The sequence below is a fragment of the Sorex araneus genome, chromosome 8, assembly GCF_027595985.1.
Source record: "Sorex araneus isolate mSorAra2 chromosome 8, mSorAra2.pri, whole genome shotgun sequence".
In the NCBI taxonomy this organism is placed as follows: Eukaryota; Metazoa; Chordata; class Mammalia; order Eulipotyphla; family Soricidae; genus Sorex; species Sorex araneus.
This window is the reverse complement of record NC_073309.1, coordinates 29,801,992-29,824,726: the sequence shown is the minus strand read 5'-3', so window position 1 is coordinate 29,824,726 and position 22,735 is coordinate 29,801,992. Positions and strand designations below refer to the sequence as shown.

Here is a 22,735-nt window from a genome sequence, read left to right as displayed (position 1 = left end):
CAGGGGTTACTCCTGGCTTTGCACTCAGGAATTGCTCCTGGCAGTGCTTGGGGGACCATATGGGATGCTGGGGATCGAACCCGGGTTGGCCGCGTGCAAGGCAAACGCCCTACCCGCTGGGCTATCGCTCCGGCCCCACAACCATTGTTTTCTTTTTCCAGGTGTGACCAAAAAAAAAAACAACAACAACAACCCCAGAACACACACACACACACACACACACACACACACAAATAAAACCAGAAGTACTGAAAAAATAAACCAACTAATGAATGTTACAGATGGTGACATGCAAGGCTTGGCGATGCCCAATCAGCTGACTGGTTAACTAGTGTGATAAAATAAGGATCCAGTGCATTTCTTTTGAGGGGGAGGGTGACTTGTTAAAATGAATCTGAAAAGCATCTAGGGGAATAAACAGACAAAAATAACCAAGAACATTTTGAAAACGAAAGATGTTTGGGGGAGGATTGGTTTTGTACTATCATCTATTTATAGAGTTATACAAGAATTTAAAAGGGTAATCTGAACCCTCGAATAGGCAGAAAATATCAGTAGATCTGAAAAGAAAGCCTAACCCTCACTCCACTGTGCGAACGAATTCTGCTTTGCAGGCAGGACGCCCGGGGGTCCGTCCCTCACACTGGCCAGCCCTGTGCTCCGGGTGTCTCCCGAGCATTGCAGTGTGTGACCCCGGCCCCACATGGAACACTCACCAAAAAAGAATCTGACATATCATCGAAGACTCTGTGTGTAAATCAGGATTTTTTTTCCCCCCCAAAGAACAAGGCAATGACAATCCGTCGTCTGAGTGTATAAGCGTGGCTTACAATTAATGCCAGACAAAGGCACTCACTTTGTCAGTTTAGCCGCGGGCTACCCTCGGCCTAATTCTTGCTCTAGTGACGCCAGAAGCAGCTGCAGTGGCTGGTCAGCCACCCCGACTTTGCTCTTGGCTTGGTTCTGGTGCCGTGAGCTTGAGGAAGAGGAGGTGTTGTGGGTGTTGATACTCCGGCCCTCGCTCCTGTCCAGCTGGAGGCCAGCGGGGAAAGTGACCGAGTGAGTGACAGAATGGAAAGTCCCCAGGAGGGATACCCACCTTGGGGCTGGGCTTTCGGCGGGCCGCCACCCCCTGCGCTCAGAGTGGTATCATTGCCCCCGTAAATCTGTGCTCTGCCGGCATTGCTCCAGCCCCTGGTGATTACTTTTCCTTCGACTGTTTTCATAGTTTCGTCTGTCCCCAGTCATTAGAATTACACGGGACGTGATCTTTCCAGGTAGTCTGATTCTCATGTACTTCTCCGCGCTGACTTGACTCTCTGTTTCTCCCTTTCATTTTCTTTGCGTTGGGTAATATTCATTGGCTGGAGCAGAAATGCAGTTACCTGCTGGAGAAGGGTTTCTTGGCTCCTTCCAAAGTGACAGTTTCGAAGAAGGCTGCTGTGAAGTTTTGTGTGCAGGTTGTGTGTGTGTTTGTGTGTGTGTGTGCGCAAGTTTCTAAAGTCAGTTTTGAAAAATAAAGTTCTTTAGCTTGTACTGCTGGCCGGAGCACTCTGTGGCAGAGTCCCTTTGTGAAGGACCTGCAGACTGTCTTTCTGGCTTCCAGGCTGGACCGTCGTGCATTCATCCACCCAACCGCGAGAGTCCCTTTTGCTCCACATCCTCGTCGGCGTTAGGTGTTGTCACTGTTTGGGACTGTGGCCATTCCAGTAGGTGTGTCCTGACACGGGGCTGTTGTTTCCGTCTGCCGTTCCCTGATGACGCAATGGCAGGCCTGTTTTCCCGAGCTCACTTTCCGTCTGTGTGTGTTTCATTTGGTGTGTTGTCAGTGTTGCGCTTGCGCCAATTTTTCAAAAATTAGGTTTGTTGTTTTCTTACAGTCGAATCTTAAGAGTCTCCTGTTACATCTTGGACACCAGTTTATCAGATCATGTGTTTACCAGATAGGACAGATACGTTTCTCCCATTCTGTAATTTGTCTTTCCATAAGATGTTTTATTAAAAAAATGGTGGGAGGGGCCAGAGTGACAGCACAGTGGGGAGGGCGTTTGCCTTGCAAGTGGCCGACCCACGTTTGATCCCTGGCATCCCATATGGTTCCCCGAGCCCCACCAGGAGTGACCCCTGAGCACCACTGGGTATGACCCAAAAAAAGGAAAAAAATAATGTGGGAGAGGTTGGGGGTTTAGGCCATACTCAGCAATGCTTAGGGACTGCTCCTGGCTCTGTGCTCAAGGGTGGTGCTTTGGGGGACCGTGAGGTTCCGGGGATGGAACCTGTGAGTGTCCTAACTCTTCAGTGCCTCTCTGGCCCCCTCATTGTTACTGTAGTCAGACGTTTTTCTAATCTCCAGGTAAATGTGCCGTTAGCAACATAGGAAGGGGAGCTGGGGCCAGGGGTGTGGATCAGTGTAGAGCACAGTGCCTGGCATGTGTGAGGCGTGTGGGCCTGATTCAGTCACTAGCAACATATGTGCGCACATGCACGTGTGTATGTGCGTGTACACACACACACACACACACACACACATGAGATTGTAGGCTGGTGGCCCCCTGACTGGGTTCTGGTGATCTGCCTGCACTGCTGGTTTTGAGGTTTGCCCCGGCAGTGCCCCGGGGTCTGGCAGTGCCAGAGTTAAAATCCAGATCCCTGAACACAGAGCCAGGAGGAAGCCCTGAGCACAAAACACAACAAAACCCCAGCCAGAAATCCAGGGCCCTTGCATGCATAATAGCATTTGCTCCAGCTCAAAAGCTGTCTCCCCAGCCTGCCTGCTCTGTTTCATCCACCTTTGGAAAACTGTGTCTGATTTTAAGATAAAAATCTTACTCGCGAGTTGGGATTTCTGGCCGACCTAGGAAGATGCGGGGTGCTGTCCAGACTGGGCTCACATTCCGGGGTGGGCTGCTCCCGGCCGGTGCTCGGGAGCTGGTAGTATCTGTAGGGGGGGCACGGGCTTGCCAGGCACTGCCTCTGCCCTCCCCTCTCCGTCCCCCGTAAGCCCCCAGTGCTGTGGATCAGCGGGAGCAGCCTTGTCACTGGTTACAGTTACATTTTCACCTTAGCTGTTTCTTCCAGGCAAAGGGTCCTCGCTGAAATCAGAGTAAACTATGCACACCGAGGAAATGTAGTGGGTGGGGTGGAGAGATCAGGTGGCGGGTAGGGCTCTTGTCTTGCACTCATCCCACCCAGGTTCTGTTCCCAGTACTCCATACGGTCCCCCAAGCCCCACCAGGATGGATTCCTGAGCCCAGAGCCAGGAGTAACACCTGAGCATCGCTGGGCGCGGCCCCCAGACTGTAAGGGAAAACAAATGAGCAAACAACAAAACCAGAATGGAAAGATTTAATGGGAAGGGTATTTGCTGTCTGGCTAAAGGTTAATGGCCTTTCAGAGTGCTCACGATGAATAAGGAAATAAGGAAAACTACAGAAAGTGATCATTTGAAGGTGATCCCATTGACTCTGAGTTGTCGCAGTGGCCCGGCCCTCGCGTCTCTCATCTCTCGTGCAGTGTGGGTCTTAGTGCCCTGTGTGGACACTTTGTGTTTAGTGAGTGTATCGGTCAGTAATAACACGGCTGACATTTATTTGAGATTTTACTACCTGCTAAGTAAACAGCAAAGCCCATGCAAACTCTCCCCGTCCTCTTATTTAATCCTTCGTGCAGGCTCCCATGGTAGTGACTGTAGCCGCCCCTCCCCACAGGGAACGGGCTGGCAAGTGAAGCCCGGCTCGGACAGACCCCCTGCAGGCCCAGAGGTGGGCTTGGAGTGACGGCCTCTGTGCCAGCCGGTCACCTTCTCCAAGAGCCAAGCAGAAAGAGTGAAAGTGCCCAGTGCATGGGGCCTGGAGAGGGGACAGGGGTTAAGGCACTGGCCCTGCATCTGTCTGGCCCTGGTTTGGTTCCTGGCACCCCGTGGTCCCCTGAGCACAGAGCCAGGAGTTAGCCCTGAGCACTGCCGGTGTGGCTCAGAAGCAAGAAGCAAAGAAAAAGGAGAAAGAGAACGTGGGTCTGGAGAGAGAGTACGGCAGGTAGGGGGCTTTCCCTGCATGTGGCCACCCTGTTGTTTCCCCGAGCCCTGCCAGGACTGATCCCTGAGCGCAGGGCCAGGAGTTAACCCTGGGCACTGCTACTGCTGGGTGTGGCTAAGAAAACCAAAAATTAAGATGAAGAGAGAAGAGAAAGAGAGAATGCCTGGGTCTGGAGCCAGGGCACAGCGGGTGGGGTGCTTGCCTTTGCACATGGCCAACCCGGGTTTGGGCGCCAGCACCCGAGGTGGTCCCCTGAGCCCCACCAGGAGTGATCCCCGAGCATGCCCAGGTGTGTCCCAGAAACAGAAAGGGAGAAGGAGACAGAGAGAGACAGGACAGAGAGGTTGGCGGAGGGAGGGAGGAGATAAATGTGGATCTGGAGAGGTAGTGCAGTGGGTAATGCACTGGCCTTATGTGCCCCGACTCAGGGGCACCCCATGTGGCCCCCACGCCCTGCCAGGAGTGACCCCTGAGTGCGGAGCCAGGAGTAAGCCCTGAGCACCGCTGGAAAGACACGCTTTCTTTGTCTGCCCTTGAAGAAGGGCGATTTCCGGGTGGGGGAGGGGGGAAGGAAAGCATAAGGGAAGAACCCTTCCCTTCCTTGGGGTCAAGGAAGAAAGTAAACTGCTCTCTGCCGGCCTGCAGGCTTCTGGGACCGGACGTCCACACCCGTTTTGGTGGGGGACGGTTTGGGAATACTCTTCAGGGATATTGACTTGTGCGTGCATCCTCACCCAAGAACCCCACTCACAAGCACTCGGTCTGAGAGAAACATCAGAGCCCACGTTGGGGTCACGTCAGGTGTTGGTGTCGCCCGTAGCAGGGACACACCGGAGCCACTGACTCGGCCGCCGTGTGCTACAGCCGCCTGCAGCCGGGACACACGCGTGCTTGAGATTCCGAGATGCAGGGTGGCCGGGCTATAGCCCAAGGGTGCCCAGACTCAGTCGCCGCCTCCTCCTCAGGGTAAAGATCACTCAGCAGCCCCCGCCGACCCCCCCAGAAATCTCCCTTCTTCAAGGGCAGACACAGGAAGTGTCCCCCACTGCACCTGCGGCTGCTGCTGCCCCCCGTACTCCACCCAGCCTACATCTCCTCCTGGGGAGCACGGTGGAGCCTGCTGTCCCCCCGACTCTGGCCGTGGTCCTGCTGTCCCCCCCCCCCGAATCTGGCCGTGGTCCTGCTGTCCCCACCCCCCCCCGACTCTGGCCGTGGTCCTGCTGTCCCCCCCAACTCTGGCCGTGGTCTCTGCTGTCCCTCCGACTCTGGCCATGGTCTCGTCTGTTTCCCCAACTTTGGCCGTGGTCTTGCTGTCCCTGCCCCCCCGACTCTGGCCGTGGTCTCTGCTGTCCCTCCGACTCTGGCCGTGGTCTCGGCTGTTTCCCCAACTTTGGCCGTGGTGCCTGCTGTTGCCCCGACTGATGCCATTTGTTGCTGGGCTCTGCTGTGTGTGGGGGGGCACAGGGTCACCTTTGAATTAGCTGCTGTCGTGGCTGTACAGACATAGGTCATTTTCATGCTTTTATTTTTTTCCCTCATGTGCTTTTTCCAAGCAGCTTTAAGTTTGCATTATTTCCTTCAGGGTTAATTGCGTTAATTGCGTTTGTTTTGTGGTGTAAGGGATCAGACCCAAGAACTCACAAACGAAATGCCAAGTGCTCTACCGTGAGCCTCATCCTGCGCCGTGGGGTTTGGGACTTGAACCAGTGGTGGTCCCGGGGCTCTTCCTGGTGTTGGTTTTCAGGAGGTGTAGGCTCGGGCTGGAGAGATGGTACGGCAGGAAGGTGCTTGCCTTGCCGGTGGCTGAGCCCAGTTCTCCTCGGGGCACTGCAGAAGGTCCCCTGAGCGTGGCCAGGGTCACGCCTGAGCACAGAGGCAGGAATAGCCGCTGGACCACCACTGGGTAGAGCCCCAAACCCCAAAAGCAAAAGCAAAACAATGATAAGGCCTCACAAGCACAACTTGTATTTATGTGTATATATTTCTTTTTTTTTTTTTTTTTTTTTTTGCTTTTTGGGTCACACCCGGTAATGCACAGGGGCTACTCCTGGCTCTGCACTCAGGAATCACTCCTGGCGGTGCTCAGGGGACCATATGGAATGCTGGGAATCGAACCCGGGTCGGCCGCGTGCAAGGCAAACGCCCTACCCGCTGTGCTATCTCTCCAGCCCCATATGTGTATATATTTCTTGGGGTAGGTGTAGACAAATCATTTTATTCATCAGGATGTTGTGTTTTCCCACTTAAGCTTAAAAAAATTTCCCTAAGCAAGGGCCAGGAATATGGCTCAAAGTAGCGGAGCATTTGTGTGGCATATGCAAGGCCCTGTGTGTATCCTGGTGCTGCGTGTTGTAGCATGTGTGAGGCCCTGTGTGTATCCTGGTGCAGCGTGTTGTAGCATGTGCAAGGCCCTGCGTTTAGCCTGGTGCTGTGTGTTATAGCATGTGTGAGGCCCTGTGTGTATCCTGGCGCTGCATGTTGTAGCATGTGTGAGGCCCTATGTGTATCCTGGTGCCATGTTGTAGCATATGCGAGGCCCTGTGTGTATCCTGGCGCTGCATGTTGTAGCATGTGTGAGGCCCTGTGTGTATCCTGGCACTGCATATTGTAGCATGTGAGGCCCTTGTGTTTAGCCTGGCGTTGCGTGTTGTAGCATATGAGGCCCTGGGTATACTGGCACTGTATGTTATAGGATGTGTGAGTCCTATGTGTAGCCTGGCATTGCATGTTATAGCATGTGTGAGGCCCTGTGTGTATTCTGGCACTGTGTGTTGTAGCATGTGAAGCCCTGTGTATCCTGGTGCTGCACTGTAGCATATGCGAGGCCCTGTGTGTATCCTGGTGCTGCGTGTTATAGAATGTGTGAGGCCCTGTGTGTATCCTGGCGCTGCATATTGTAGCATGTGAGGCCCTGTGTTTAGCCTGGCGTTGCGTGTTGTAGCATATGAGGCCCCCTGGGTATACTGGCACTGTATGTTATAGGATGTGTGAATCCTATGTGTAGCCTGGCATTGCATGTTATAGCATGTGCGAGGCCCTGTGTGTATTCTGGCACTGTGTGTTGTAGCATGTGAAGCCCTATGTATCCTGGTGCTATATTGTAGCATGTGTGATGCCCTGTGTGTATCCTGGCGCTGCGTGTTATCGCATCTGTGAGGCCCTGCATTTAGCCTGGCGCTGCATGTTGTCCCTGGAGATCCCCAGCACTGCAGGGTGATCCGGACGTCCCCAGAGCTGCAGGACCCTCACAGCATCGTGTCTTCAGCGTTGAATCAATGACGGGGTTGGCTGAGGGTTGCCAGCGGGGCCCCCAGACCTTCTGCCCTAGTAACGGCCTGATTTGTTCCTTCATTGTTGGTTTTTAGCAAATACTTGAAGACTTCTCATTTGGGGCGTACGTTTATTTTAATCACCCCCCCGCCCCGTTTTAGTTGCGATGTCTGGGACTGCGCACACACTTGGTGGCGGGGAGTCACTTCTGATTGCGTGTCCTGCCCCTTGGCGGTGCTGCTCACAGCAGGCACACTCCTGCATGCAGGGGGCACGCTCGGTGCTCACGGTGCTCAGACTACACGCCCCACGCTGACCTGGGGGCGCACGCACGGGTGCGGCCTCTGGGGTCCGACTCGCGGCCTCGCGCTTTCGGGGCTGGCGCTGTGCGCCTGAGCCGTCCCTCTGCCCCTCTGGAGCATGTTGGAACTGGGTCCGTGCCCAGAGAGTTGGTCTTTGTCGAGGAATGCCATCAACTATTCTTTGGGCTTCCTCGAGTTACCCAAATTTGGTCAGGTTGACTCGGAGCCGTGGAGGGACGGGTTCACAACTCTTACTGGAAAGGAAAAGAACTAATGACTCAAGTTAGATTAAAGCAAGTCTCCACCAGCGGGATAACCATTTCTTTCCTCTTCCACCTCCCCCCCTTTTTTTCTTCTTTCTGTTGAAAATGTACAAGTATTGGCAAAGTTGGGATAGGAGAGGGCAAAGATAGCCGCTCAGGAGAGGAAGCCAGATGGATTTATTGTTTCTTCGTAATAGGCGAAATGGGGGGAGGGAAGAAAGGAAGATGAACAGCGCAGTTTCTGAAGCAGTGGCCTAATAAAGCTGTGCTCCTGGCACGGCAGAGAGTGGTGCTTAACGGGAGTGCTCCAGGGGCTGCCCACAGCAGCCCGGGGCTGGGACCTGGCCTGGGGCCCGCACTGCGTGGTCTCCTCAGCACCGCTGACAGCGGCCCCCTCTCCCCCCACATCCCACCGTACCAGGGATGCTCTCACCTCTAGGAACGCAGGTTTAGAACAGAAACGAACGCTGGAGAGTCCCGGCACACTGGCAGGTACACTTTCTCTGCACCCACGGGTCCTGGCCGCAGAGGGGCTGACATGGCACCTAGGACGTTCCTTCACTGTAAGTGACAAGGGTAAAACTTGCGAGGTCCTGGGGCCGGAGAGATAGTGCAGCGGGTAGGGTGTTTGCCTTGCACTCGGCCGGCCTCGGTTCAATCCCCAGCATCCCATATGGTTCCCCTGAGCACCACCAGGAGTCATTCCTGAGTGCAGAGCCAGGAGTAACCCCTGAGCATCGCAGGGTGTGGCCCCCAAACTAAAAACCAAACCGAACACCTGGAGAGATCCCGTGGCGGGGAGGCTCTGCGTGTGGCAGCCCCTCGCTCCATCCCTAGTACCGTGTGATCCCTGGAGCCGCTTCCTGTGATTGGTCTCGGACTGTGCTTCCTCTACTGTTGTGTTACTACATTTGAGTAAAATCACACAGGACAAAGGGTAGAAAGCCTCACCCCACCCCCCTCCCCGGGAGGGGCCACGCCGGCATTTTCATGCCTTCTTGCAGAGCTTTGCCATGTGTGTGTGGACGCACATCTCCGAGGGCTAGTCCCTTGAAAGGGTGCGTGGGACACCGACAGAAGCTGGCCGCAGTGGCACTGTCCACGCTCCGTGCTGTGTGTCCTGCATGTCTGAATTTGGGACGCTTCTCTGTTCCCGGGGGTCAGTGCTACCCATAGACCGAGTCCCTCCTGTGCTTGCTCCGATGAATCACTTTAGATGACTGTGACCTTTCGGTCTGCAAAGTTGGAGTTTAGACTACTGGAGTGACTTGTGTTGATCTCCTTGAAGTGTTAGTTCTTTGTGTGTGTGTGTGTGTGTGTGTGTGTGTGTGTGTAGGGCTTTGGCTTACATCCAGTGGTTCTGTGGTTCTTGGGGCTAGTCCTGGCTGTCCCTGCACTGCAGAGGACCCTGAGGTAATGGGGACCCAGCCTCCCCCTGGCAAAGGCCTGTGCTCAGCCTGATGAGGGTCTTTCAGGCCTTTAAATGAATATTTCAAAAAATTAAGCTCTTACAGGGCCAGAAAGGTAGTACAGCGGATACCGCCTTGCATGTGGCCAGCCATTGCCTGCCAGGGGCCCCTGACCTCACCAGCAGTGACCGCTGGGTGCAGAGCCCACCAGGAGTGAGCCGGGAGGGGTCCTCCTCCCCACACGAAAGCAAGAATCCCTGATCTCGTTACAAGAGGATATGGCGGTGATAGCAAATGTACATTTTAATTAATTTGTTGGGCGTTGGGCCATCTCTGGTCGTGCTCCGGGCTCACTTTGTCAGCGGGACCATGCGGTGCTGGGGACTGAACTTGGCCCTTCCTTATACAAAGTGTGAAATCCAGCCCTCTGAGCTATCTCCCCCTGCCCACATAATTTTACTTTTCATTTCAAAAAAAATTTTTTTTTTCGAATCGCTGGAATCTGACCCAGGTCTCACACTTGCAAGGCAGGTGTCATACCTCCGAGTCACACCTCCAGCCCTGTGGCATTTTTTAAAAGGTAGAATGCATAGGGGCTGAAGAGGCACGCTGGTACACAGTGTGGCACTTGCCAACCCTGGTGTGATCCCTGTACTGCATACGGTCATCTGGGCCCTGCAGGGTGTGGCCCAGAATTCCCCTCACCCCCCAAAAAAAGGATACCACATAGATGTACATATTTGTATGAAGAAGTGAATCCCTCCACTTTATGCCCCAGATATATATATATATATATATATATGGTTTTTTTTTTTTTTTTGCTTTTTGGATCACACCCAGGGATGCTCAGGGATTACTCCTGGCTTTGCACTCAGGAATTGCTCCTGGCAGTGCTTGGGGGACCATATGGGATGCCGGGGATCGAACCCGGGTCGGCCGCGTGCAAGGCGAACGCCCTACCCGCTATGCTATCGCTCCGGCCCCTGCCCCAGATTTAATCACTGTGAACAGCATGGTATATAGACCCGGTCCCTGTGGGTTGCAAGTGGGGACACACACACACACACACACACACACACACACACACACACACACGTGTTTTTTGTTTTCTTTTTTCTTTTTGGGTCACACCCAGTGATGCTCAGGGGTTACTCCTGGCTCTGCACTCAGGAATTACTCCTGGCGGTGCTCAGGGGACCATATGGGATGCTGGGATTTGAACCCGGGTTGGCCATGTGCAAGGCAAACGCCCTACCCGCTGTGCCAAGACTCCAGCCCCCTTCCCCCCACACACACACTTTTCACGTGGAAATATAAGGAAGGTGACGAGTGCCTTAAAACCTTCCTGAAAAGAGTGCTTCCCGCTCTCTTGAACACGGGTCTCTCTTACTCTTCTGTTTCTTAGTTGCCCATCTCCTCTCCAGGTCGTCTTTCCCCTTTCTCTTCCTTCACACTTTTCTAAGTAAGCTTCAGTGAAAACTATGTTACTTCACTAAAATGAAGAGAGTACTTCCTGTTAGATAGCAGACAGATACGCATGGAGGATTTAACATGTAGGAGGTCTGGGTTTGGCCCCCAGCACCTACCCCCAGAGCCAGAGTCCCCATTGCCGTAGCAGAGAATGTGAATTAGACCAGCCTTCTCCCCCCTTTGCCCTGCGGGGGCGCCTCTCCCCACACAGTCACTGTGAGTAGTTTTTTCAAATAGAAAAACTTTGTTGTGGGCCGGTCTTCTTAATGCACAGGACATAGATCCTGCTTAGTGCACTTTCTTCCTCTTACGTTGGACACATCCTAGATCATTCTCAACTCATAGCTCTGCCTCAGGTGCGCTTCCCACTGAGCTATTTTATTTTTTCTTTCTTTTTGGGTCACACCTGGCAATGCACAGGGGTTACTCCTGGCTCTGCACTCAGGAATTCCTCCTGGCGGTACTCGGGGGACCCTATGGGATGCTGGGAATCGGGAATTGAACCCAGGTCGGCTGCATGCAAGGCAAATGTCCTACCCGCTGTGCTATCGCTCAGCCCCTACTTTATTCTTCTTATTGACTGGATTATTGGCTATACTATAGGGAAGATCAATAATGCTATGATTGTTTAATCGGATTGCATTGATGAACACTGAGAATGTTTCTCAATTTATTTTTGGACGTTTGGGCCATGCCCAGCGATGTTTAAGGTTTACTCCTGGCTCTGCACGCAGGAATTCCTCTTGGCGGTGCTCGGTGGATGCTCGGCGGACCATGTGGGGTGCTGGGGGCAGACCCTGGGTTGACTGCATGCCCGGCAAGCAACCTGCCTGCTGTACTACCACTCTAGCCTGTTTCTAAGGTGTTTTTTGCCATCCAAGTAATGCTGTTACAAATATCATTTTTTTTTCCCATCATGGAATTATTTCTAGGGGATGCAAGGAAGGGGGCCTGGTTTTATGTTATTTGACTTGATTTTGTAGATTTGGGGGCCAACCTGGTGGTGTTCGGCGGGCATCTGGGCTCTGTACTAGGGGGAAGCAGGTGCCTGACTCCCTGTCCTCACTCACCAGCTCCTGCAGTGGTCAGTGGTCATCTGGCAGTGGTCGGTAACCCTCTGCGGTGGTGGGGATGAAACCAGGGTTGGCCACACGCAAGGCAGGTACCTCACTCTCTGCCGTCTCTGCCTGCACCCCCGCTCCCCTGCCCGTGTTGCTTTCAAACAAAATTTTTCCTGTTCTACTTTTTTTTTTCCTTTTTGGGTCACACCCAGCGATGCACAGGGGTCACTCCTGCTCTGCACTCAGGAATCACCCCTGGCGGTGCTCAGGGGACCCTGTGGGATGCTGGGAATCGAACCCAGGTCGGCTGCGTGCAAGGCAAATGCCCTACCCGCTGCGCTGTCGCTCCATCCCCCGTTTTCCTGTTCTAAACACACAGTTGCCTTGCTCATTTCTCTTTTATGAGAGAGAACACCGGGGCCGGGGAGATAGCTCGGCAGATGAAGGGTGGGCTTTTGCACGCGGGAGGCCCCGGTCTCATCCCCATACTGCCCCTCTGAGCACAGAACCAGGAGTAGTAGCCCTGAACACCACCAGTTGTGCTCCCCTTCCCCCCCACCCCCCAGTTAGAAACAAGGTAAATGAAAACACTGGTACCAACCGGAGGAACTGTCACTCGATTTTGCTCACTTCTGAGTTCAGATCAGGGGAGGGTTGTGGTTTCCAGCTTCAGGCTTAGAACTCGTTAGGGGCATTGGTGCCGGGAAGTGGACACCGGTGAAGGGGTTGGTGTTGGAACATTGTACTCCTGAAACTCGGTCACGAAAACCTTTGGAATTCACAGCGACTCAATTAAAAAGTTTATTTTAAGTAGGACCTATCAGAGCTGGGGCGACAGGACAGACGGTGGGCGCTTGTGTAGCACACGGCTGCCCTGGGGTCAGCGCCCCCCATCCCCTAAGCTCTCCCTGTTGCCCCAAAACCAAAGGAATGGTTCCACCTGGGCGTCTGGCCTTTAGCCGTGTGTGCTTACTCGTTTGAGACTCGATTTAGAAGCAGGAGATTCTGGCTTTTCCTCTATTCTTGTTTGTTTTGTTTTGGGGTGGCCACCACACTCGGTGATGCTCAGGGGTCACTCCTGGCCCTGCGCTCAGGATTCCTATCGCTCCTGGTGGTGCTGGGGGGAACCCTGTGGGATCGAACGTAGGTTGGCAAGTACCTTACCTGCCGTGTTATTGCCCCGGCCCTGGCTTTTTCTCGGTGTGGATTCAGACACAGCAAGTGCCGCTAACAGGTGACGACCAGCTCAGGGCCTGTGGGTTTGCAGCCTCGATTAGAGGGTTGCGTCACTCAGGGGTCCCTCCAGAATCAGGACTCTGGGTCTCCCGGGTTGCCACAGCACTGGCATGGCGCCAGTGAGAATTATGCTGTCCCCCAGAGCAGCGCCCCTGAAAATGGTGGTTAAATCCGCCCCAGGTGTTTGTTCCCTCACCGCGACAAGATGCCTTAGTTCTTTAAGTGTCTTTTTCCACGGACGCTAGTCAGACACAGCCAAGGTGACGGGTGGCGGTTGTGTGTGGTGGTCTTGCGAGGGGCAACGTCTGTGTGTCTGTGTGTCTGTGCGTGTGTGCCTGCATCTGGCATGATTTTTTCCGTGAAGAAGTATGTCATTTGTTTGCGTTCTTATGGGGCGTGCAGGCACTGCAAAACAAATTAAAACCCCACTCATGAGTCACTGTGTCTATCTCTAATGTGGGTTCTTTATTTTTGCTGTTCCAGCTGGTTTTTGTTCTGAGAATTCTCCTTTCCTCCCTCCTTCTCCCCCGTCCCCCCTCCTGATGTGGCCAGTCGAGAAGGGAAATAGGATGCCCCGTGCAGCCATTTTTTTTTTTCTAAATACGATGGAAGGCTGATTCCGTGGAAGACTTTGCAGCATTTCAGCTAATTGGCGTGTATTTGGTTTTGGGGAGGGCAGAAACCCAAACCTCAGTGCTGGTGGCATGGAGCACTGGCTTGGGAGTCTCCCCCACCCCCCACTCGGCCACCCTGGTCACAGTGCTCTCCAGCCAGCTGCCGTCAGCTGATGGGCCTGGGGTGGCTTTTCCTTCGTCTCATCCGTCTCGCCTGCCCTCGGTCTTGAACGCTTCTGCACTGCTGTGAGGGGGGACAGAGACGGCGGGATGGGGAGGGGGGTGGGGAAGAGGGACCCATGGCTCTGAGTGTCGTTTCTGTCCCGCCACCGTTCTCAGGGCCTCTGTGGCCATCGGCGAACTGCCCTGTCTGCGGCCAGTCTTGGCCCGGCTGCCGTGGGCAGCGTTGCCCAGAGAACATCTTGAAAGGCTGCATTTTGGAGACCAGCTCCTAGACCCTCTCAGCAAAGCGTGTCGATGGTCCCTCTCGCCTCAGGGGAAAACCCCAGCCTCCCCATCCTCCTTGCCCTCCTCCCTCCTGGCTTCAGCCACCCCCACCCCCGCCCCCACCCTCCCCAGGCTGCAGCCTGTCGGCCTACTTGGAGCTCCTGGGGGCTCTGGTGTGGCTCCATCCCCGATGACCCCTTCCGGAAACTTCTCCTGCCCAGACGTGCTTTTGCTGATGTCGTCTGGCCGCCTTGCTCACCTGACTCTTAATTCACCTAGAAAACTGGGCGAGAAGCGTGCTGTCTGGGGCCTCTGAGAAATGGATAGCAGGGAGCAGGCTGTGCCCCCTCTCCGCCCCCTCCCCCCCCCGCCCGGGGAAGCCAGCCTGTGTCACCTGCATCCAGGCTCATCTCGTTCCCCTCTGTGGGGGGGGACAGGCCTTCCACTCAAAGCGTCCTGCAATTCGCCAGCACCTGGCACACGTCCTGGCAGACAGTGAGAGCCGCCGAGAGCTGCCAGCGGGGTTTCTTCTGTATCCCACACCGGGATTAAACTCTGGGCCTCGAGCACAGGCCAGGCCAGTGCTCCGCCCCCGCGAGCTGTCTCAGAGCCCCTGCTAGTATGCTTTTATCAAGACTGCTGGAATGTTTTATTTTTTTAATTCTATTTTCATAAGATTATTCACATTAATTGATTACATATAGTATTTCAACACCAGTCTCACCACCTTACACCTTCCCACCACCATTATAACAAGCTTTCCCTCCACCATTCGAGCCTGCCTGCCAGGGGCGGATGCTGCATAATTTAATTTCCGTTGCTTATTATGAATTTCATGAGGGGTTGTGCGGCCACAAAAGCTGCCGTGCGCTTCTGGAACTCTTCAGTTGCAAATGGTTGGGGTCCTGAACCATCTCTGTGTAGGGAGCTGATCCATTTTGAGATTCATTTGGGAGTCTCTGAATATTGCCGGAACTTCTTACATGGCGAATTTGGCCTGTTTTCCCATCAAATTCTGGAATGTTCCCACGTTAGTTGTGATATTTAGAATTACGGTATACCTCTGAATAAATACAAAGTCAACTGAGTTACAAGGCTTCCTTCTGGAAGGTTAAAGATCGTGGACCTCGGGGCTGGAGAGAGCACAGCGGGTAGGGCGTTTGCCTTGCATGCGACCAACCCAGGTTCGATTCCCGACATCCCATAGGGTCCCCTGAACACCGCCAGGAGTCATTCCTGAGTGCAGAGCCAGGAGTGACCCCTGAGCATCGCCGGGTTGTGACCCAAAACGCGAAAAAAAAAATAGATAAATAAAATCATGGGCCTCTCATTTGGTTGGCACTGCAAATAATCTTTATGCTTTCCCCTCTGCCCTCTAGTCTACACGAAGAAATCAGTGATTTTTATGAATATATGTCTCCAAGACCCGAGGAGGAGAAGATGCGGATGGAGGTGGTGAACAGGATCGAGAGTGTCATCAAGGAGCTCTGGCCCAGTGCTGACGTGAGTGCCCGTGGGGTCAAGGGTGCCCAGCAGGGGTGGGGGGGGCCTGCCCCTTCGGGCTTCGCATGTGCGGGCTGAGAGTTCGGGCCAAATTGTGTGTATTTAAGAATTTGGGCCTTCCTAATTATTAGCATTGAATCCGATGCCGTAAGACTGGGTTTTGTCCATGGGTTTGCAGGGCTGGGTAGCAGCTTAGAGGGTGAAGGAGACTTTGGAATCGTCAGCGTGAAGAGGAGGAGGATAAAAACTGCCCCCACGGTGTTAATCTTAGGCCCTTGAGTGTGATCCGAGCCTCACTGTGATTTCACTTCAACCTGCCAGTATAAATATTATATGATTCTTCTTCCTAGCTGTCTGGAAGTGTCCGGGAGGAATTTCTGATGTCATCTGAAGTTCATTTACTTCAGTAAAGCCGTCTGTGTATTATACTCCTTTCCTGAAACGTTTTTCTTCTCTGACTTCTGGTGAACCAAAGCCTTTAGTCAGACTTGCCTCTCTGTTGCTCCATTTTGGACCCCATTATTTTTTTATTTTATTTTTTTATTATTATTAAATTTATCTATTGAATCACCGTGAGAGCAGTTACAAAACTTTCGGGTTTAAGTCTTGGTCATACGATGATGAAACACCCGTCCCTTCACCAGTGCACACTTTCCACCACCGCCAAACCCAGTCTGCCCCCCCCCCCCACACCCTGCCCCTGCCTGTGTGGCAGATGATGTCCACATCACTCTCTCTCTACTTGGATTGCATTCAGTATTTCAACACCGGGCCCACCATTATTATTTGGGATTTACCCCCAACACTCAGACCTGCCGAAAAGGCAACATTAGACAATTTGTTTTCTATTGCTGATTATGAATAGCACGTGATGTCGCACAGCCGCTATTGCGGCCACGCGGTTTTGGAATTCTGAAATTTTAATAATTAAATCTGGAGGGATTTCTGCCCAGAGCCGCTGGGTTCTGAGATTCGTTCGTGTGTCTCTGGGATCATGACCGTTAAGCAGCTTAATCAGTAGCCAGAGGGGCCGTTCGTGGGCAGCGACTCCGGGTCTCGCTGGGGCAGGGGAGGACAAGGGCCGGCTCCACCCCCGCCCTGTGAGGCCCCACGTGTCTCGTCACTGCTGGCCCGTACCTGACTGTCCAGTGGCCTCTGGAAGATGGCGGCCACCAAGCTATCAGGGGGAATAGGCGGAGGGACGGCACCTTTTCCCACCTGGGGTGGCCTGGTGCATTTCTGCCAAAAGCCACTGGGTTACAAGATTCGTTTGTGTGTCTCTGGGATCATGGCCGCTAAACAGCTTACTCAGTAGCCAGAGGGGCTGTTTGTGGGCTTGGACCCCATTTTTTTTTTTTAGGGCCCCTTTGAGCATCTGTTTGTTTTGTTCTACATTCCAAAAATGTTGTCCATTAGAATTTCTTCTTCTCTTTTTTTGTTTTCTTCTAATCACACCTGGCAGTGCTCTGGGCCTACTCCTGATTCCTGTGCTCAGGGATCACTCTTGGTGGCCTTGGGGGACCATCTGCAATGCCAGGGACTGAACCCAGGTCCGCCGAATGCAAGGCCAGCATCCCGTCCACTGTCCTGTTTCTCCGACCCTCTCTCTTTGTTTGGGGCCACTCCCAGTAGTGTCCAGGGATCTCCCGTGGCAGTAGTCAGGAAACCATCTGCAGTGCTAGGCTTCAAATCAGGGTTGCGGCGACCACATGCTAGGCAAGTGCCTTCCCCATTGTACCATCTCTCTGGCACGTCTATAACTTTATTTGTTTGGTGTGTGTCTGGGCCACACACAGTGGTGTCCCGAGATCAGGCGCAGCTCAGAGGACCCTGAGGTGTGGGGGAATCCGGCTTCCCTCGTGCACAGCTTGTCTCCAGCCCTCATCTCTCGGGCCCTACCGTACTTTATAAGGCTTTTCTTCAAATTCTCAGCCTTAAAGGGGAAGTCAGGAAGGTGTTTAGTTTGAGTGTTCGTCCATTTCTCACAACAGAGATGCTTCCAATAAGGTCATGTGGGTCTCGGGCAGAGAGCACGTCGGCTGGTCTTTCCTGGAGCATCTCAGGGTCCTTTGGCATCGTGGAAAGGGGGTCGCGGGTCCCAGGAGGCATTTAGGGGAGAGTCAAGGCATTCTCAGCTGTGACTTGGGGGGCGGGAGGTGGTGTGTGTGGGGGGTGGTTCCTCCTGAACTGACTGTGAACAGTCGCCGAGGACGCTGCCAGACTGATAGGATGGTTCGTGACAGCCCCTCATAGCAAAGAATAACTCACCCCCCACGTCCCTCGTGCTGGTTACAAGACCCTGGTGAGATTGAATCTCTGCCTTGTGTGGTGGGAACATAACCCCACGTTTACAGGTGAGAAGCAGCCACTGTGGCCTGATTCCAGGCCCGGGTCACCCCAGGGGCTGCGCCTGCCCCTCTCTCCTCCCTTATTGCGGTCGCTTGCATCCACGCGCCCGCCTGAGTGTCCCCCTGTGGCCCGGGCTCGCCGTGGCTGGCCTGCCCTGCCAGGTGTCCTGTGGGAAGATGCCTGCTAAGCGCTGGAACATTAAGGACTTGTGAGGTCATCCCTGAATTACAAAGGAATATTAATACTTTGAGCCTTGCTCCAGAAAGTTTTCTGTTTCAGTGTGTTTTCTATGTCAGCCAACTAGGTTTAAACTATATTGCAAATAATCTGCTTCGGAGAGAGGGTCTCTTAATGATCAGCCTGGTCTTAGTAAAAATTACTCTTGTAGTACCAAAAGGTACCAGTAGAGGGGGGCAAAACCCAGCCTTTCTCCATGCCTTGATGCCCTGGTTAGCCCGAACAACTTTAAACCTTAATACTTTTTTTCTGTTTCAGGTCCAGATATTTGGAAGTTTTAAAACTGGCCTGTATTTGCCTACTAGGTTAGTACATTTATGAGACTTTCAAGGAACTGTTTGTGGGTTTTTTTTTCTCTCTAGAGAGTATTCATTTTGCTTGTTGAATTTATTAAGAGTGGAAGCCCAGATTCTGTTAGCTGTACTTAAATCACCTGGAGATAATATACAGCACTTTAGATTATCTGTTCAATCTGAGATGATCTTAAAGGAGGAATCCCCTTTTTTTGTTTGTTTGTTTGTTTGTTTTGGATTGGTTTATTTGTTTTTCTATCTTTATTTATTTATTTATTTATTTTGGGTCACACCCGGCGATGCACAGGGGTTACTCCTGGCTCTGCACTCAGGATACACTCCTGGCGGTGTTAGGGGACCATATGGGATGCTGGGAATCGAACCCGGGTCGGCTGCATGCAAGGCAAACGCCCTACCCACTGTGCTGTCGCTCCAGCCTTTGGTTTATTTATTTATTTAACTTTTTTATTGAGTCACTGTGAGATAGACCATTACAAAGCTGTTCATGATTGGGTTTCAGCCATACCGTGTTCCAACACCCATCTCTCCACCAGTGTACATTTCCCAGCACCAGCGTCCCCAGGTTCCCGCCCATCAACCCCCAACCCCACCCTGCCTCTATGGCAGGCGCTTTTCTTTCTCTCTCTCTCACTCTCTCTCTCTCCCTCCCTCCCTCCCTCCCTCTCTCTCCCTCTTTCTCTCCTTCTCTCTCCCTCTCTCTCCCTCTCTCCGTTTTCTTCTCTCTCTCTCCCTCCCTCCCTCTCTCCCTCCCTCCCTCTCTCCCTCTTTCCCTCTCTCTCCCTCTCCCTCTCCTTCTCTCTTCCTCTCTCTACCTCTCCGTTTTCTTCTCTCTCTCTCTCTCTCTCTCTCTCTCTCCCTCTCTCCCTCTCCTTCTCTCTCTCTCTCCCCCCTCCCCCTTGGGCACTGTGGTTTGCGCTGCAAGTACTGAAAGGTTATTAAGAATATCCCTTTACCTGCTTTAACACTCAGCTCCCTTCCAGTGTGATCACTCCCAGCTACTTCTGTCATACCGTTACCTTCTTTATCTTACCTACCCTCTGCCCCACACATACTTGGGGTCAATTCCAGCCATCGGTGAGGGGTCCCCTTTGGAGGGGATCTGGAAAGGCTTTCCCGAGGGCCCATACCCTGCATCTAAGAGTGGAAATGTTGAGTTCTTTTGGGGAGGCACAGGGCATGGTGCTGGGGATCAAGTAACCCCCCCGCTCCCCCCCACACACAAACATCCAACTCTGTGGTGGGACCACACAGTGACAGGGATCAAACGTGGGGCTGGAGCGATAGCACAGTGGGTAGGGCATTTGCCCTGCACGCAGCCAACCTGGGTTCAGTTCCCAGCATCCCATATGGTCCCCTGAGCACCGCCAGGGGTAATTCCTGAGTGCAGAGCCAGGAGTGACCCCTGTGCATAGCCAGGTGTGACTCAATTAAAGTTGATGACTCCATAGTCAGAGGTTCAGATTTAGTGAAGGTGTGAAAAATCACCCCAGTGAGAAGCCCCCCCTCCCCGCCAGAGTGCCACAGCCCTGCTCCCCGGAGCTGCAGGGACAGTTCTCGTTTTTCCTTCCTGGGCTGTCTCTGCCTAGCAGGTGCTGGTAGCTGCTGGCGGGCCAGCCTGTCCCGGGCATCTTGCTCGGGGCAGTGACTGAGTTCATCGTTAATCTCATTTGCATGGGAAGGTCTCAGGTCCTGGGGGAGCAGAAACCAGTAAGGCTGAGACCCCGGCCCCAGGGTGGGGGAAGGACCCAAGCCCATTTCCCCACCGCCCCCAGGGGCACTCCCTGTACTGTCGTTCACTGCACAGGCGGAGAAAGAGGTTTTTTGTTTTGGTTGGGGGGGCGGAGGGGGGCCGGGGGCTCACTCTGCAGTGCTCAGGCTTTACTCCTGGCTCTGCACTTGGGACCATATGGGATGCTGGGGATCGAACCTGGGTCAGATTGAACCTGGGTCAGCTGTGTGCCAGGCACACGCCTGACCTGCTGTGCTGTCTCTCTGCCCCCCTGAGAAAGAGGTTTCAGTGCACTGATGGGATATGAGCTCACACAAGTAGTACCTGGCGGCTTCACTCAGCCTTTCGGTCTCTGCCCTCCGTGTGCGCAGTGACATCGATCTGGTGGTGTTCGGGAAGTGGGAGAACCTGCCCCTCTGGACCCTGGAAGAAGCTCTCCGGAAGCATAAAGTCGCAGACGAGGATTCGGTGAAAGTCCTGGACAAAGCGACCGTGAGTGCTTCAGGCATCTCCCTGTTTGTTTGTGCCTTTGTCTGTTTTTGAGCCCACCTAGCAGTGCTCAGGGGTCACTCCTGGCTCTCCTGGGCAGGGCGTTCAGTGGACGATATGGGGAGCCGGGGATCGGACCTGGGCCCGCCTCGTGCAAGGCCTTAACTGCTGTTCTTTCTCTCCGGCCTCTCAGCATTTCATCTCACAGTCTCTAGTTACTTGGGCACACTTGGGTTGTGAAGGAATGATTTGTTTTTGTTTGGGGAACAGGTGAACTTGTTGTGCTTCTACTTTATTTGGGGTTGGGGGCACGCCTTGGGGTGCTCAGGCCAAATTTGGGGCTCCTGCAGACAGAGCTTGTGCTCCGGCCTTGGGAACCGTCTCCCTGGTCTGTGCGTTATTCATATATAAAGAATAACACTCATTATTCTCATACCTAATACTACAGAGATATTTTTTTTTCTTTTTGGGTCACACCCAGCAATGCTCAGGGGTTACTCCTGGCTTTGCACTCAGGAATTACTCCTGGCAGTGCTTGGGGGACCATATGGGATGCCGGAGATCGAACCCGGGTCAGCCTCGTGCAAGGCAAACGCCCTACCCGCTGTGCTATTGCTCCGGCCCCTACTACAGAGATATTTTAATCTATTCATGTTCTTATTTATTTTTGGCCACACCCAGTGGTGCTCAAGGCTTATTCCTGGCTCTCTGCACTCCCATCGGGGTCCGGGGTACCATATAGGATGCTGGGGGATCAAACCCAGATCGCCTAAGTGCCAGGCAAGCACCCTCCCTGCTGTACTTACAGCTCCCTAGCATCCTTTTTTTTTTCTTTTTGGGTCACACCCAGCAATGCACAGGGGTCACTCCTGGCTCATGCACTCAGGAATCACACTTGGCGGTGCTCAGGGGACCATATGGGATGCTGGGATTTGAACCCGGGTCATCCGCGTGCCCTATCCGCTGTGCTATCACTCCAGCCCCTATCATCCATATTTTGACTTCTCCTTCCTTTAATCTCCTGAGTAGTGTACAGTTACACTGAAGTTACTACTCAGTCTCATGTTGTATCCTTGATAAAGTGCAGAGCACTGAAAAATTTGCAAATTCGGTTATAGTTTAACTAGATGTGGTTTGCCTATGAAAATCTTGAGTGAGCGGCAGGGAAGGCAGCTCAGCTGACTGGGGGGCACAGGGCTCCTATGACCCACCTCCAAGAACCATCCTATGAATACCGCAGCCTGAGCGCCATGGCCCCCACCCCCACCCCAAGGGGGAAAGACAGAAATGCAACTTTCTAGCAAGTGTTGTGGAAGTATATGTATCTCTCTGAAGTTTAGATTGTTGCACGTTAGGGCAGAACAGCTTTACATTTTACTTTCGAGAAGGGGTTAATTTGAAAATCCAGTTCTTCGGACAGTTTGCTGGCGTGAACTTTTTTATTGTTTTGATTTGCTTTGGGGCCACGCTTGGTTGGGCTCGGGGCTTACTCCCGTCTGTGCACAGGGCTCACTCCTGGAGCAGCTTCAGGGGTCATGGAGAGTGTCAGGAATTGAGGCGGGTGCCTTACCCACCGTTCTAGTTTTCTGTCCTCAGGACATGTCCTCTAATACGTAGTGCAAATAGTCTTTTATTTATTTATTATTTTTTAATGAATCATCCTGAGGTACAGTTACAGACTTATAAACTTTGGTGCTCACATCTCAGTCATACAGTGATCGAGTACCCATCCCTCCACCAGTGCCCGTTCTCCACCCCAGTGTTCCCAGTCTCCGTCCCCCTCACCTCCCAGGCAGGCACATTCCCTTCTTTTTTTTTTTTTTTTTTTTTTTGCTTTTTGGGTCACACCTGTCGATGCACAGGTGTTACTCCTGGCTCTGCACTCAGGAATTACCCCTGGCCGTGCTCAGGGGACCATATGGGATGCTGGGATTTGAACCCGGGTCAGCCGCGTGCAAGGCAAACGCCCTACCCGCTGTGCTGTCTCTCCAGCCCCAGGCACATTCCC

At 53.2% G+C, this 22,735-nt stretch overlaps 1 protein-coding gene across 4 annotated transcripts in view; it reads left to right on the top strand.

The window, feature by feature from the left end:
• TENT4B (terminal nucleotidyltransferase 4B) overlaps window positions 1-22,735 on the top strand; it is an 83,116-nt gene that overhangs the window by 46,280 nt on the left and 14,101 nt on the right. For all 4 annotated transcript variants that reach the window (XM_055145508.1, XM_055145509.1, XM_055145506.1 and 1 more), the window contains exons 2-4: window positions 15,486-15,609; window positions 18,454-18,500; window positions 20,610-20,730. In XM_055145508.1, the coding sequence (XP_055001483.1) occupies window positions 15,486-15,609; window positions 18,454-18,500; window positions 20,610-20,730 (292 nt within the window). The remainder of the gene's footprint in view (window positions 1-15,485; window positions 15,610-18,453; window positions 18,501-20,609; window positions 20,731-22,735) is intronic.